The 16,222-nt window shown below is 38.0% G+C and overlaps 1 protein-coding gene across 1 annotated transcript; it reads right to left on the bottom strand.

The window, feature by feature from the left end:
- Positions 1–10,303: 10,303 nt before the first annotated feature.
- Positions 10,304–15,379, bottom strand: DNAJC28 (DnaJ heat shock protein family (Hsp40) member C28). Its single transcript, XM_074214073.1, has 2 exons — positions 15,273–15,379; positions 10,304–11,862 (listed from the first exon to the last, which is right to left on the bottom strand). Exon 2 carries the CDS (start codon positions 11,825–11,827, stop codon positions 10,685–10,687), a length of 1,143 nt encoding a protein of 380 aa, XP_074070174.1. The 5' UTR covers positions 11,828–11,862; positions 15,273–15,379; the 3' UTR covers positions 10,304–10,684.
- Between the last annotated feature and the right edge of the window lie 843 nt (positions 15,380–16,222).

Below are 16,222 nucleotides of genomic sequence, written 5' to 3'. Positions count from 1 at the left end.
GCTTAAATAAGCAGGGCCTTCTTTAGGTTTCAATATTTTGGATTTCTCCATCATGCCCTGGTCTCCATACCACCTTGACCCTAGTTTTTCTTTTGTGTTTTTTCCATTTGATTGAAAGCTCCTTGAGGGCAAGGGCCTTATGAATTTGTTTTGTATACTCATGTTTAACAAGTAGAAGGTGCTTAATAAATATTTATTGACTAATTAACTAAGGATTTAGAGGTTCCATAACATAGACAAAAATTGAGGAAGGAGAGAGACTAATTCAGGGGCAATTAGGAGGCATAGTAGATAGAGGGCCAGATCTGGAGTCAGGAAGATTTATCTTTCCAAATTCTAATCCAGCTTCGGACACTTACTAGTTGTGGTACTCTGGGGCAAGTTACTTAATCCTGTTTCATTTAGAAGATGAAGTAGAGAAAGAAATGGCCAATCACTTTGGTATCTTTGCCAAAAAAGATCCCAAATGGAGTCAAAGAGCTCAGGGAGACTAATCCAGGTATTGAACTCTTAAAGGAAAGAAGGGAAGTGTCCTAGAGGTCAGGAATCATGTTATCATAAATTTGAGTGGTAGATATAGATGGAGCAATTTTCAAAAGAAGAGAGGATATTAGGGTGGCTAGGTGGCAGCAGTGGATAGAGCACCAGCCCTGGAGTCAAATCCAGCCTCAGACAATAATTACCTAGTTGTATGGCCTTGGGCAAGCCACTTAACCCCTTTGCCTTGCAAAAAAAAACCCTACAAAAACAAATGAAGAGAGGATATTCAGTGATGGTTAAAGATGGAAGAAGGGGAGAGGGGGAAAGATTTAAGGTGGAAGCAAGTTTGTTACCTATGGAGCTTCCAGAGAAAATAATGGAAGAGGTGGGTAGCTTTAGAGTAGGATATATGGGGTTGAATTGAGAGGAATGGGAGGAAAGGATTGGGAAATAGGAGTTGGAAAACAATTTTAAATAATTACATGGGTGGAGTAGGGTTTACAATCACTGGGAAGGGGGTGGGTATGACCAGGTGAGAGGTTGTTAATCATTGTGGAACGAGTTCATGTAGGTTATCAATATCCCTACAGGTTTGGCCTATAGGTTGAGTCCTCTCAAGGACTTTAGCAGTTTAGACCAAGGGGACAAGTTAGGGCTCAAGGAACAGCATTATACCCTGTCCCCTGAAGTTGGAGACCAGGCAAGATACCCAATAAAATGGTGTTTCCCCCTTCTTTAATGGAAGGCTAGAAAGCAGGTAGGCGACTTTTCACAACAGAACATTTTCTCCACCCATGTTGTCAGTCCATGTAACAATGTTTTCAGGGGGCAGAGCCAAGATGGTGACCAGAGAGGATCCTCTCTTAGGCACTCTCTCATAAAACTTCTAAACTAAGGACTCTAAATTTTCAAGAGACAGAACCCACAGAGGGATCCAGTGAGGCAGTTCTCCAACTCAAGGTAACCTGGAAAAGAGGGGAAAGGCTCTGCTCCCCAGGGTCGGAGGGGTGGCCCGCCAGAGCAAAAGAACTTCAGCCTCCCGGAGGCAGCCCCAGGGCGCTGGGAGCTGCTGGGGAGTTTCCTGACCTATGGGGGGGGGACCGGGCACAAATTGGGGGAAGGGGGGGACCTCTGCCAGAGCCAGAGCGAGCACATGAAGCCCAGCCCTCAGGGCACACAGGCAGCTTGGCCAAGGCAGTCCAGATCCAGGAAACAGAAGCAGGTGGAACCAGTAAGCAGGAGCCCCCAGGGCATGAGCCCATTGATCCTAGGGAGGGGAGTGAAGAGAGAGACTGCCTAGCCCTGCCCCTGGAACAGGACTCTGGGGCTCTGACCACATTCAGATCCTGATAGCAGTCTAGGCCCCCCCATAGAACAGCAGGGCCCCCCACCTTGGCCCCGTGGCAGAGGGGGGACGCTTATGGTCATTCACAGACCAGGAGGGAGCACAGAGCCTCACACACTGAGATCCTCGTGGGAGTGTCCCAAAAGCTCAGGAAGCACCCCAAAACCAGGCTTAGTCTGGGAAAATGAGCAAGCAGAGAAACAAGAGGAACACCATTGAGAAATATCTTGCCTGTGAGCCCAAAAAGGATCAAAGCACTCAGTCTGAAGATGAGGAAGCACAAGCGCATATAACAATGTTTTCCTGAACACAACACAATAGTTGACTAAAGACTTGAATGTCTGTAACTGCTTAAGTGTGTGAATTCTCATGTTCCTGACTTCCCAGGAGGAGATAATGTATTAATACCTTTAAAGATAAATGGGTTCATGCTTATCATAATTAAAATAGAAAAAAATTTCTCTGAATCAAGGGGAAAGTATAAAGAATGATATTATCTAAATTTATTAAATAAGAATATCAGCAAATTTCCTTACCTATATTTCCTTACCAACTGAATCAGACTATTGGATTTCTATATATTGGCTGCAGTGTGTCATTTTTAGTATATAATGATCATTAAAATTATACTATAAACAAATCTCATTCTGTTGTCATCAAAGTATTTATTCACTTATAACAGAGGTTACTCAAACCCTTAATAGCACTTATATTTGTGATATTTGTGCTTCACCAGTATTACCTGCAAGCTGGTCAGAATTTTGCTACATAGGAATAATAACCCTACAGTATCCAGAGTTGTGAATCACCCTTTGCCATACAAATATCCTATACTATCTATCTACCCTAAAGTTTGAGCCTATTCTTAAGGACACAATATGTTTTTGTTTTGGGGGGTTGCTTTTTGCCAGGCAATGGGATTAAGTGACTTGCCCAAAGTCACACAGCTAGGTAATTATTGACCGAGGTTGGATTTGAATTCAGGTCCTCCTGACCTCAGGGCTGTGCCACCTAGCTGGCCCCACTGTATGTATTTTAAAGAGAGTATGTCCCAGATATTTATGTGTTTCAGTTTTTGTAAGGCAATGGGGTTGTGATTTTGCTATAGGTCACACAGTTCAGTAAGTGTCTGAGATTTGAACTCTGGTCCTTCTGACTCCAGGACCAGTGTTCTACCCACTGTGGCATTTAGCTGCCCCTGTCCTAGGTTTTTACAGGGGAATTTTTAAAAAAACCAAACTTTCTTATTATACTTTCATACAAATGTACTAATATATTTCTTATTACACTAAAATCTAATTAAGTGCACTTTTTCAAAAATCATTAGTAAATTTAAAAATTTTGTTATTATAGGCTTATATTATCTCACTTTCTCACTGCCCTTCACTACTTTAAAAAAAGAAAACAAAGCTCCTCATAACAAATATATAGTCTATGGAAACAAATTTGTACATTGAACATATCCAAAAATGTATGACTCATTCTGCATTTCAAATCCATCACCCCCTCTTGTAGAAAATGAATAGTACATTTCATTTGAATCCTCTAAACAAATAAAATTACTTTAATACTTTAATAAATATCTTTGCATTGATAAGAATTCTAAAGTCTTTAAGAATTAATTTTCTTTGTAAGCCCTGAGTTCAAATCTAGACACAGACACTTATTAGCTGTTTGATCCAGGGCAACCACTGTCCACTTCAGTTTCCTCATAGGTCAAATGAGGACAATAATAATACCTACCTCCTAGGGTTATTGTGAGGTTCAAATGATATAATGGTTTTCCTCTGTAAAATATTTTTGTTGCAATTATCATTAAAATTTAGCATTTTTTTTTAAATTTTAAGTTTCAAATTCTTTCTCTCCCCTTGAGAAGGCAAGCAATTTGATATAGGTTATAATGTGCAGTCGTGTAAAACATGAGATCATAGGCTCATGGACACAGTCTAGCTGCCCAAAAACCTATTCTTTAATCTATGTGACATCACATTCAAGTCAAATGAAGCAAACTTAACTCATAGGTCATTTCCCTTTGGGTCTGGAGGGAAAATATTTAGTGAGAATGCTATTTTCAGGTAAAACTTACTATAGAACTTCTAATCATAAATGATCTTAGAAGTTATATTAGTTTTGGGGCAGCTAGGTAGCACAGTGGGGGCAGCTAGGTGGCACAGTAGATAGAGCACCTGCCCTGGAGTCAGGAGGACCTGAGTTCAAATCCGGCCTCAGACACTTAATAATTACCTTGGGGTATGGCATTGGGCAAGTCACTTAACCCCATTTTCCTTGCAAAAACAGAAAAATAAAAAATAAATAAGTTATATTAGTTCAATTCACTCTTTTTAGACAAGGAAACTGAGACCCAGAAAACTAAAGTCATTTATCCAAGGTCGTGCAGCTTCTAAGTAACAAAGTATAAATTTGAACCCAGATCCTATGAATTCAAATCCATGGTTAATACTGGCTGCTAGATGGCGCAGTCATCTGGAGTCAGAAGGACCTGGAATCTCAGACACCAAATAATTGGCTAGCTGGGTGACCTTGGGCAAATCACTCTTAACCCCATTGACTTAAATAAAAAAATTAAAAAAGACTGCCATCTATATTTGAATCTTTATTTTAATAAAAGTCTGATAGTCTTTTCCTATTATATCACCAATTTAGAACTTCCTACAATAGGAATTTATTTCATAACCTTACAGCAACTGATTATACAAAACTGTAAAAAACATCAAAGGTTCAGTAGCAAATTCCTGCTCACTTTTGAGGTACTTCACCCAGTCTAGGTTTTCTCTATCTAAATTCCTTCAAACTCAAAGCAATTATAGAGAAGAAAATAATTTTCTTATGAGTGATAGAAATCATAAAAATTCAGTCTTTCTCTAATCACAACATTCAATTTTAAAGATTGAATTTTGGGGGGCAGCTGGGTGGCACAATGGGTAGGGCACCAGCAAGGGAGTCAGGTGGACCTGAGTTCAAATCCAGATTCAGATACTTATAAATAAATACCTAGCTGGTAAACCTTTGGCCAATTCTATTGCCTTGCAAAAACCAAAAAAAAAAAAATTAAATTTTATAGCATAAGGCCCTAGAAAGTTACAAATTTTATGGCTAAATTAATGTATGCCCTCTCTACCCCTGCTCCACCAATTAGGCACAGGAATTAAAGAGTGAGAGTACAAAAACAAGGTGTTAAGTAACTGGTTTGACCTGGCTGTTCAACTATCAATGAATCATGTGCCAGACTGTGATAAGAAATGGAGATATAAAGACAAAAATGAATACTCCCTATCCTCAAGGAACTTACTTCAGAATGGAGACCACATAAACTTTATTAAAGTTTAATAGCTTAAAACTGCACACTAAGGCTTTTGTGATAACCTGTATAATATCTGAAAAATACAAAGTAGGTGTGGGAGAGAGTGCATTAGCAACTGGGGGCTTGAGGAAAAGACTTCTTGTTGTGCTGAGATAAGAAAGGCATGCATTTCAGGCCTGGGAGGGAATACCACAAAAACAAGATGGAAATAGAACAGAGAGAAGGTCATTTTGCAGTGTTTGATGAGTGAAGTAAGGGCATAAAAGGTTTTTTTTAATAAACCATTTAGTGAAATGATTCTGCAAAAATAATTGACACAAAGCATTTCAGAGATATACTAATTCCCCAGGAAGAATAGACTCAAACTTAAAAGGAGCTATGCACATTCAATTAGGAAAGAGTATCCACATTAATTTCATCAGATGTTGACAGTTTTGCAGCCAACTGGTCATGAATAGCTAGAAAAAGCCTCCAAAGTTCCACATAATGGATTGGAAAGAGGCAGGGAATATTTCCACATGCCATATCTATCCCACTAAGAAGGGCAGATAAGAGTATGCTCCACTGACATGTGTTAACTATTCTCAAAAGATTAGGTTTTGATACTAAGTTCAAACCTTGCTCTTCTAAAATTGTCTATGTAGTGTCTAAACCTAGCCAGTCTCAAAGTTCCAAAGATAGTTAAGGGAAATTGGGAAATTATTTCAAAGTTGTCTCTTCAACAAGTTCCCAGGTATGATTGGTGCAGGAGAACAAGGAGAGACTTAGATCAGTGATTCCCAACCTTTTTAAGTATGAGAACTTTTAATTTAATACTTGTACTAATAAATCTGCTGATATTGTATCCACAAAAATAAATCAGCTATGAATTTAAAAAATTCAATGAATTTTTTTATTAATCAAAATATCTACATGCATTTGAAAAAGTGGTACAGATATGTGCAAGACTTTCAATTTATGTATTAATACTGTGATCCTTCATATTTTGTTAGCACTAAAAGATTAAAATGACATTGCTTGGTTATCCAAATGGATTCATGGATCCCTTTACAATAACTCTATAGATTCTCTTTTCCTTCTCCTGATGATAGAAAAAAATCCAGATTAGGGCCCCCAGGATTATACTGAAGTCATTGGTAATTCGTATTATCAAGAATAGTCAAAACAAGATCCAGAAAATGAATGGATTCTGTTAATCATATTAGCTTCCCAACATATTACATTTGATTATAACTGATTATAATTGATTATCGACTTATAGTAAGGAGTCATTTGTTATTTGATCTTTTAAATAATCATCAAAATAAATAATATACCATAAAGATATTAGCAAAAAATTTCTCTATATAAACAGTTGCTAAACTACTTCAGAATTATACTTTTTAAAACAATATGGGAGGGGCATCTAGGTGGTACAGTGGATAGAGAACCAACCCTGGAGTCAGGAGTACCTTTCAAATCTGGCATCAGACACTGACTCAGACACTGTGTGGTCTTGGGCAAGCCACTTAACCCCATTGCCTTGCAAAAAACTTTAAAAAAATGGGATATTTTAGGACATTTGTTATATATTGCCAATAAATAATAAATTCTTCCTCCTATGCCTATTCATTGAAGGCAATACTAGACTTGTGAAAGTTCTGCCAGTGAAGCACAAGTTCTAGACAATTCTACAAAGTTAGAAAGGTATTATGTAATGAGCTGGGAATTAGACCTCGTTTTTTTCATTCAAAACCCTGTCTGTATTAGAAGGTTCATCTGATTTGCAGAGGGTTACGAATTTTCTTAGTAACTGCAACTTTCAAAGACAATGGAGATGTAAAAAAAAATGCCCCAAAGGAAAGACTATTCACACTAATTTCATCAGATTTGTAAATTATTAAACTATTTTCTTATGTAAGCACTGACAATCTCAATCTCCCATATTAGATAAATTGGATGAATTCAAACAGATTGCAGTTTTAAAATTAACTAAATTTGTATTCTTCAAATATGAAAATTCATTTTCTAAAAAATCTTTTTTAATACTTTACTGTCCATGATAAAATATTGCCAAGTTTATCAAAACTGGCAACACTTCTACATTTTCATTTTATATCCAGCAATTAAGAAGGTTGGAAACTAACATGTAAAGTGGAAGAAATTTGACTTAAGGGTCAAGCTGTAGTTAGCTAAATGGCTTGTCCAAATGCTTTTATTTTGTAAGCTTGTTCTATATTTCTTGAAAATAGCTTTGTTATATCACTTGTATAAAAATATTCATAGCAGCCCTGCTTGTGGTGGCAAAGAATTGGAAATGTCCTTCAGTTGGGGAATGACTTAGTAAACTGTGGTATATGTATGTCATGGAACACTATTGCTCTATTAGAAACCAGGAGGGATGGAAATTCAGGGAAGCCTGGAAGGATTTGCATGAATTGATGCTGAGTGAGATGAGCAGAACCTGAAAAACACTGTACACCCTAACAGCAACATGGGGGGGATGACCAACTTTGATGGACTCACTTATTCCATCAGTGCAACAATGAGGGGCAATTTGGGGCTGACTGCAATGGAGAATACCATCTGTATCCAGAGAAAGAACTGTGAAATTTGAACAAAGACCAAGGACTATTACCTTTAATTTAGGGAAAAAAAATTGATTTTATTGTCTGATCTTGCTATCTGTTATACTTTATGTTTCTTCTTTAAAGATCTGATTTCCCTCTCATCATATTCAATTTGGATCATTGTATAGCATGGAAACAATGTAAAGACTGACAAATTGGGTGGGTGGGGGGAAGTAAGATTATGGGAAAAATTGTAAAGCTCAAAATAAATAAGAAATTTATAATTAAAAAAAGAAAATAGCTTTGTTATAAATTCTTATTAAGAGTATTAACTTGGGGCAGCTAGGTGGCATACTGGATAAAGCACCGGCCCTGGAGTCAGGAGTGCCTGGGTTCAAATCCGGTCTCAGATGCTTATTACCTAGCTATGTGGCCTTAGGCAAACCACTTAACCCCACTGCCTTGAAAAATCTAAAAAAATAAAAATAAAAATAAGTAAGAGTATTAACTCAAGGAGACCAGAGACCCTATTTCATTCATCTCTATATCCCTGCATAGAGTATATATGCAGGGATATAGAGATGGAGTCTTGTACATAAATACTACTCAATGAATGAATAAATGAAAGATTAAGGGAAGTACTAGCTGAAATTTGAAAACCTTTTTTTTTTTTGCAAGGCAAACGGGGTTAAGTGGCTTGCCCAAGGCCACACAGCTAGGTAGTTACTAAGCATCTGAGACCGGATTTGAACCCAGGCACTCCTGACTCCAGGGCCGGTGCTTTATCCACTATGCCACCTAGCCACCCCTGAAGTTTGAAAACTTTTACACTATAAGGTTAATTTGTATTGCGGTAGACTTTTAGCTAAGAATAAAGAGAATATACATTCAAGTGTAACAGGTAGATGATGGATATTAAGGGCTAATACAGACTATGTATGTATGTATGTATATATATATACACACACACACACACACATACACACACACAAACACACAGTACATATTTGAATATATTATACTTTTTGCATCAATGGATGCATGACTTTGGAATGGGCATTCTCTATCAGTGTAAATTAAAAATCCATGAATACCTCATCATCCTATGGAACTTCTCCATCTTCTCACAAAGGTCCTCCCTAATAGAGCTATCCAATGTGCCAGAGACTTAATTTTAGGTTCTTTTGCTTTCTAAATATATCTCTATTTATAGTATAATTGATTCATTTTTTTTTTTGGTTTTTATGATTAATTTTATTATAAGACAATGCCTGCAAATTTAAAGTATATGTGTTGAAATCATGAAACTTTTATCTGCAATCAATGAGTCTGATTTTCTAAATTCAGTTCTTAGCTTATTTCTTATTTGCTACTATTTGCAGATTATCTAAAAAGAAACTGGAAGCCATGAAAAGGCAATAAAGAAGCTATTGTATAGAGTATTATTAGAAAGATGTTGAAACAATGAGGTAATCCAATTACAAAGCAAGGGTAAGAGGTGATAAGAGCCTACTTGTTCCACTGGAAACCAGGTAGGATCTAGAAATATAGAATCTACCTAGCAAGTAGGTGACACTTTGTAAAATATTTACAAGACAAGGACAAGAGTCACAGGATTAGAAGTTGATGGGTTAGTTTGTAGTACAGGAAGGAATCCTCCCATCAATGAAATCAAAACCATCAAAGCAAGCATTTAAGGATTTCAGATCTGATTATAACAAAGAATTTCAGCCTTCTTGAAATAGTAGATTACAGGTCTTGTCAGCAACCTAAAATTTCATAGTTATTTTGAATGTAACTAATAATGACCTTATAAATAACCTCAATATAAATAAAAATGTACTTTATTAAACAATACAACCAACCACATATGATAACTAATCAGAATGGAAAGAGATTTCATTTTTGAAAAGTAGTTTTGTTTAACTATCATACATTTGTAAAACTACTTGTTCTGTCAAAAGCGGTGCAACGCACCAAGTTTCTCAATCACAAATATAGCTAAATTTAATAATCTGTTATGGTATCTTTCTTCCTTAGTCTGAGAACTGGGATTATTTTTTAATTGTTTACTTTCTTTGGAATTTTTAGTACTTATTATCTGATACATATATTTATATATACAGTAGCTTAATAAATGGTTGCTGTCAGTTAAAAAATTACAGTGATTAGAAATATTAACCCCATTTTTCTATTTAAGATATTAATTTTAATATTTCCATCCCATTCTTTTTAGAGGGACTACCACAATTGAAAGATATTGGAAGAATAAAAGAGGAATCTTGGGAAGCTCAATTTTGCTCAATTTCCTTAAACATCATTTTGCTAAATCTGAACAATTTCTCATCTAAAGAAAAACATTATTTTATCTGTTAAAGTATGAACACATTTATAAATCCATTACTGCTAATACTATACTTTATGTATATGCACTGTGGATGAATCTGGATCTGAAGTGGTTGCTCCTTTCATTCTGAATAGCTCTAGCAATAACAGTCAAAAATGATCAAGCAATAAACTGCATCAATTACAAAGCAAGGGGAAAAAACAGTAGCTAAACAATGGCTTGTTCATTTAATGTGAACAGATACATCCTTACTGCAAAAATAGTTTAATAGTAGATGTAATCTTTATTAACCACATACCCATATTCTTATATTAGCTTATTTCACTTGATGATTAATGCTTTTAAATCCAGAGTTTGTTGAATGTGGTTTCTCCTGCCTCTAAAATGAGTCCTCTTAGGTTCGTGGTTTTTGGATTTTTTTTTTGACAGATAGTTGATGTGCATATGCATACTAAAGATTAGTTGGAAATTCATTCATTAAATAACTTCCAGTCACTGACAAAAGAAGAAAATAAAAGAGATGGGAAGACATAAATTCTTGCAAGTATGATCATGTTTAAGGTCAGCATATGTTAAAAAACAAAAACAAAAACTTTAAAACACAATGGCACTGAATCTTGAAATGCTCACATTTAACTTCATTACCACAGATTTAGCCATTTAAAAAAACTTGCCTTGAATCCAACTGTTTTAACATTTTCTGGTTTAATGTTAGGTGTACTTTTATTGTCAATCTTGCTTGCTTCTTTTAGGTTTTCAAAATTTTTTAGAGCTCTGGCAATTTCTTTCTCTGCATCAAAATGAACTTTTTGTCTGTTTAGAATAGGAACAATCAAATTAAAATAATTAATTCTCTTGTTTAATTTTTTTATATTTTCTTGAAACTTCTCACAAACTTGGCTCCATTGCTTTAGCTCATTTGATGTCATCGGATGCCCAAGTTTATTCCTTGAAACCAGAATGTCTTGTCGGAGTTGCACAATAGTGTCATTTATTTCCTTTTGCATTAAAATCCATTCAGGCTGGTATCCATTCTCTATCAGAATCCTGTTCAGGTTGTGAGTCATAGGATCAAGGTATGAACAACCAGAGAATTTTTTCAGTGGTTTTCCTTTACCACTGAGATTATCAAAGTCTCCTTTAGCCATTGACTCCTGAATGAGGTCCTCTACTAATCGTTCAATTGCTTGAGTTATTTTTTGATTCTTACTTTGTCTTACATTTTTGGCAGTCACACTATTAGCATAATATTGTTTTTCCAGTTTCTGCTTTTGATATTCCATTACTTGTTCACTAGCACGATCTGCTCTAAATTGCCTATATTGTTTTTCTCGTTGACTTGGAGTTCCCAAACCAAAACCTTCAAAACTTAAATAATGTCTATGTTGTGGCGTTTTATATTTAGCTGTATCTTCATCCTCCTCTTGCTCAATTTTACTTTGTCTCTTTTTTGTTTTCTCCGTTACATGGTCAAGTACCACCCTATAGGCTTCTTCTATCTGTATAAATGCCGCAGGATCAGCTGTACTGGATCCACTATCTGGATGGAACTGCTTTGCAAGTTGACGAAATGATTCTCTTACTTCAACAGCAGAACAGCCTTCATTAAGGTTAAGTATATTGTAATATTCTATGATTTTCCTTTTAGGTGTATAATTTGACATCACTCTATTACTAATTATATGAGGACATGGGATAACTTTCATCCGGTTTGGAAGCACTGCTATATTTACCAAAATAGAGTATCTTAATGTGGGGTTCATAATTATACATAGCCACTTCATGGTTGTTCAGACTCAGTTGCATTCCAAGTAATGACCTGTAAAATTATACAATCAAAAATAAGTTAAATAAAATCATATCATCAACTGTGACATCATCTACTTTCACTGTTTTTTTTATCTTTAATATTAAAAAAGAAAAGGAGGGATAAACCTGAATTTTCAACCAGAAATACTTAGAAGCACAATTGTGATTTTTGCTGTGAAATAACACTGCTTACAAAATGATCAATTCTCTAGTGATTTCTCTAACAACAATAGTAAAATACACTACTAATTAAGTAACTATTAGATGCAAGGAATTTTGATAGGTACTAGAGATACAAAGACAGAAATTAAACAATTCTCAGACCTTGAGGAACTTATATTCCTTATCTGTTGTGAAAGCAGAAGAGATAAACATCATCACAGATTAGAATAATAAAAGTAGAATAGTACAGGGAAAAGATGTTGGATTTGGAGACAGGGCCCAGGTCAACTACTTAAGAAAGTCATTTAAATCTCTATAGGCCTGTATAAATTCAACTGCATAAAAATGAAATGGCCAGCTCTAAATCTATGAAGGGTTGAAAAGCTACCTGGCTAGTGGACAAAGAAGTTGCTTTGAAATCTGTAAAGTCAGATTATTCAGCCTCCAACACAGTTATCTGTGGACCTCAGGCAAAACATTTTATCTCTCAATACTCCAGTTAACTCTGAGACTCTAAATTGCAAAAAAAGGTGGGTGAACTTGTATTGGTAGAGGGAGTTCTCTTCAAGGAAAGACATGTCACACAAGTCCTATCCTATTTCCAGTTAAGGTTTAAGGATTGTGGAGCAAAGAGATTGGATAGAATATTTGTTGAAGGATAGAAGGCAGAGGGAATATACTTCATGGAGGATATAAAATCTAAACTAAATCTTGACTAAGGATCCTAAAAGAAATGAGAAAAGAGTATGTTCTAGGCAACATGGATGCTTATGCAAATGTACAGAGCTGGGAGGTGCATGGCAAACTGTCCAAACTGAGTGAATGTAAAATATGTAGGTGAATAAGGGGTGGAGAGAAAGCTCAGTAAGATTGTTGTTGTGTCCAACACTATTTGAGGTTTTTCTTGGCAAAGATATTGGAGTGGTTTGCCATTTCATTCTTGAGCTCATTTTACAGATGAGGAAACTGGGACAAATAGGATTAAGTGACTTGCCCAGGTCACACAGCTACTAAGTGACTGAGACCAGACTTGAAAACTCATGAAGATGAGTTTTCCTAATTCCAGACCTGGTATTCTATTCACTTTGCCACCTAGAACCAAACCATAGCAGGCCTTATATGTAGCAATCGACAATTCAGTGGAATCTACCTCTAGAATATCCTTCTTTTTCACTCACACAACCAACACCTTGGTTCAAGACACTAAAAGACCCTCATCTATTCTATTGCAATAGTCTTCTAAAGCCTCATCAATATTTCACAGAGCTGCCAAAATAAGATGGATGGTTGAATGGACCAGCATGTAAGTGCCTACTATGAATCAGGCACTATATCTGGTACTGGGTAGACAAGCATCAAAGTGGGGCAGCTAGGGGGAGTGCAGTGAATAGAGCACTGGCCTTGGAGGACAAGGCGTTTGAATCCAGACACTTGATACTAACTAGCTGTGTGACCCTAGACAAGTCACTTAACCCTGATTGCCTCATATCTAGTACCATCTCCACTTGTCCTGATTCATATTTGGTCACTGGACCCAGATGGTTCCAGAGAAGTGAGGCCGGTGACTTAGCATAGCCCCACTCACTCAAATCCAATTCTTGTACTTGTCATGGCATCATTACCTCCCTGATGTCATGGTTTGTCCCCCACCACCATGAACTAGAAGATGGAAAAGGAGGTTTGTCTGGCAAGTAACAAGCACGCTGATATGATTACTGTAACAGGGCAAATGGCAAGATGCTCTTGCTGGGTAGGTCCTGGTTTCAAGCCAAGCCAATATACCTTTTGTACCTGCTCAATTCCCTGCGGCAGAAATGTACTCATCTCCCATCTTTTAGAATCCAGGCTTCCTTTAAAGTTAAGCTCAGGTGCCTTTAGCTTAATGGAACTCTTCCTCATTATTCTCAGTATCCTAGTATGCTTCAAACTCAAATAAAACCAGGAACCACTAAATTTTACATATGGAACCCAGAGCAGCAACAAAATAATCTAGAAAAGCATGCTTTTATTTTTTTAATCAAAAATCTTTTTTTCTTTAATTATAAAAAAATTCCCAATTTGCATTTTAATCTTGTTCAGGCTATACTTCAGACATTGTGCCAATTGCTAGGGATAGAAGAGAAGCAGACAGCCCTGGCCCTGAAGGAGTCTACAATCTAATGACAAGCATGAGATAGTCAATCAAGTCCATCTCATAGATGCACAATGCTTGGCCTGAATAGCCCGCACTTTTTTTTTGTTTTTTTAAGAAGAAAAAACCATACCCCAGAATGATAGAGAAATGGGCTAGTAAAAGCTCTTTTAAATTTACAAAGCATAACAATTTTGGGATGTCTGTGATGGAGAATACCATCTGTATCCAGAGAAAGAATTGCAGAGTTTGAACACAGACCAAAGACTATTACTTTTAATTAAAAAAAAAATTATCTTATTGTGTAATTTTGCTGTTATACTTTTTTTTCATTAAGGATCTGATTTCTCTCTCATCACATTCAACTTAGATCAATGTGTATATCATGGAAACAATTAAAGACTGCTTTGTGTGTGGGGTGGGGAGAGGGAAGCGAGATTAGGGGGAAAATTGTAAAGTTAAAAAAAAATGTAGGGGCGCCTAGGTGGTGCAGTGGATCAAGCACCGCCCTGGAGTCAGGAGTGCCTGGGTTCAAATCCGGTCTCAGACACTTAATAATTCCCTAGCTGTGTGGCCTTGGGCAAGCCACTTAACCCCATTGCCTAGCAAAAAAAAAAACCAAACAAACCTAAAAAAAATTGTACCAAGCATAGAGTCCACTTTATTTCCTTAAGGTTTCACTGATAGAGATGGTGCAAGTGCCATCACCCTCATTAAAGTCAGATGATTTCAGTGTCATTCCCTTTTATAATTAGAGAAACTGAGTCAGTAAAGAACCAATATAGTATGCAAATCCGAATCACAGAGAGCAAGGTCATGATCGCTTCCACTGCTCGTCTGGAGGGAAAGCGAAGCCTACAAAGGCAGAACGTTCACAGAAAATAACCGGTTTCTGGGGGCTTGCACTGGCTGTGCCCTCCCTCCCCCCCCCCCCCCCCCCCCCCGTTCCTGCCCCAGCCTGCTTGCTCCGGGCACCGGGCGGGTGGGGGCGGGGCTCCGAGGGGCGCCGCAGGGGGCGGGGAGGAGTCCGGCTGCGGAAGGAACCCGGGCTACGCCCGGCCCCGGGGCCCCGGCCCACCTCCTGCCCTCCGCTAAGCCCAGGCCGCCAGGGCTCCCGCGGTTCTCACCTTCCAGTAGGCCCCGAAGGACTTCAGCCGCCCCCGGGCGCCCTCCCCGCCAACCGCGCCGCGGCGCATGCGCTTCCGTCCGACGCCCTTCTCGGCCTCCCCCCCTCCCCGACCCTTGCGCAGTTTCAATTTCAGGCGGGGGCAAGGAGCCCGGCTCCGGCGCAGCCGGTGGATCGGACCATTAGAACCCTTGCTCCGAAGGGTTCCACGCGGGGAGAAACCATGACTGCGTGGGAGAGAGGGGAAGCATCGTACCGCCAGCACGGAGGAGCTATAACATTAAAGGAGTTTATCCCGCAGCGTCGGGTTATTGTTTGTCTGCACTTGCCAGTGGCTCGCTTCTTGGCCGGGTCTCCCAACACTCCCCCCCCCCGAAGATGGTTGAGCCGATTGGGCTTGGGTTGCACGAGGCCAATTTAGGCACGTGGCCTTGTTGGTCCATTTCTTTCTAGGAGAAAAAGAGGAGTTCTGTTTGGGAGGATTAAGGAGGACAAAAAAGAGAAAGAGGCCAGATCCTAGCAAGAAGGGAGAGTAGAATTTGGGGTTTTCCAAGATAGTCTGTTAATTTCTTTATATTTTTTAATTCTTACAGAGTTTGAACACAAAATACTTGGTAACTAGAGGCCCTGGAAGTGTGTTTTGGGGGTTGGGAAGCCGGATAGGCAACATTTGTACAATCAGAGGAATGTTGGTAAAATGTTTAACTGCACAGCAGCATCTCTGGCGGGGGGGGGGGGGGGGGGGGGGGGGGAACTTAACACAAAATTTTAGTGTAGGGGTTAGTTCACCTGAGATCATAGTTATACTAAATTGAAGTTTTCTGGAATTGAGCTGGCTAATTATGATTAGTTGGCTAATTATGAAAGAATTTCTAGCTCAGTCATGAACTTTTGTTTCTAAGGATTCGAGTTGCCTGGTTAGAATGGCAAATTTCCACTTGAGATCCTTAG

The sequence above is a fragment of the Macrotis lagotis genome, chromosome 1 (genome assembly GCF_037893015.1).
Source record: "Macrotis lagotis isolate mMagLag1 chromosome 1, bilby.v1.9.chrom.fasta, whole genome shotgun sequence".
Taxonomy (NCBI): Eukaryota; Metazoa; Chordata; class Mammalia; order Peramelemorphia; family Peramelidae; genus Macrotis; species Macrotis lagotis.
The sequence above is the reverse complement of the archived record's forward strand: the minus strand, read 5'-3'. Positions and strand labels throughout refer to the sequence as shown.

Bases quoted from the DNA above. Each gene is read 5' to 3' on its own strand.
- DNAJC28 (XM_074214073.1), bottom strand. From the start codon at position 11,827: ATGAAGTGGCTATGTATAATTATGAACCCCACATTAAGATACTCTATT.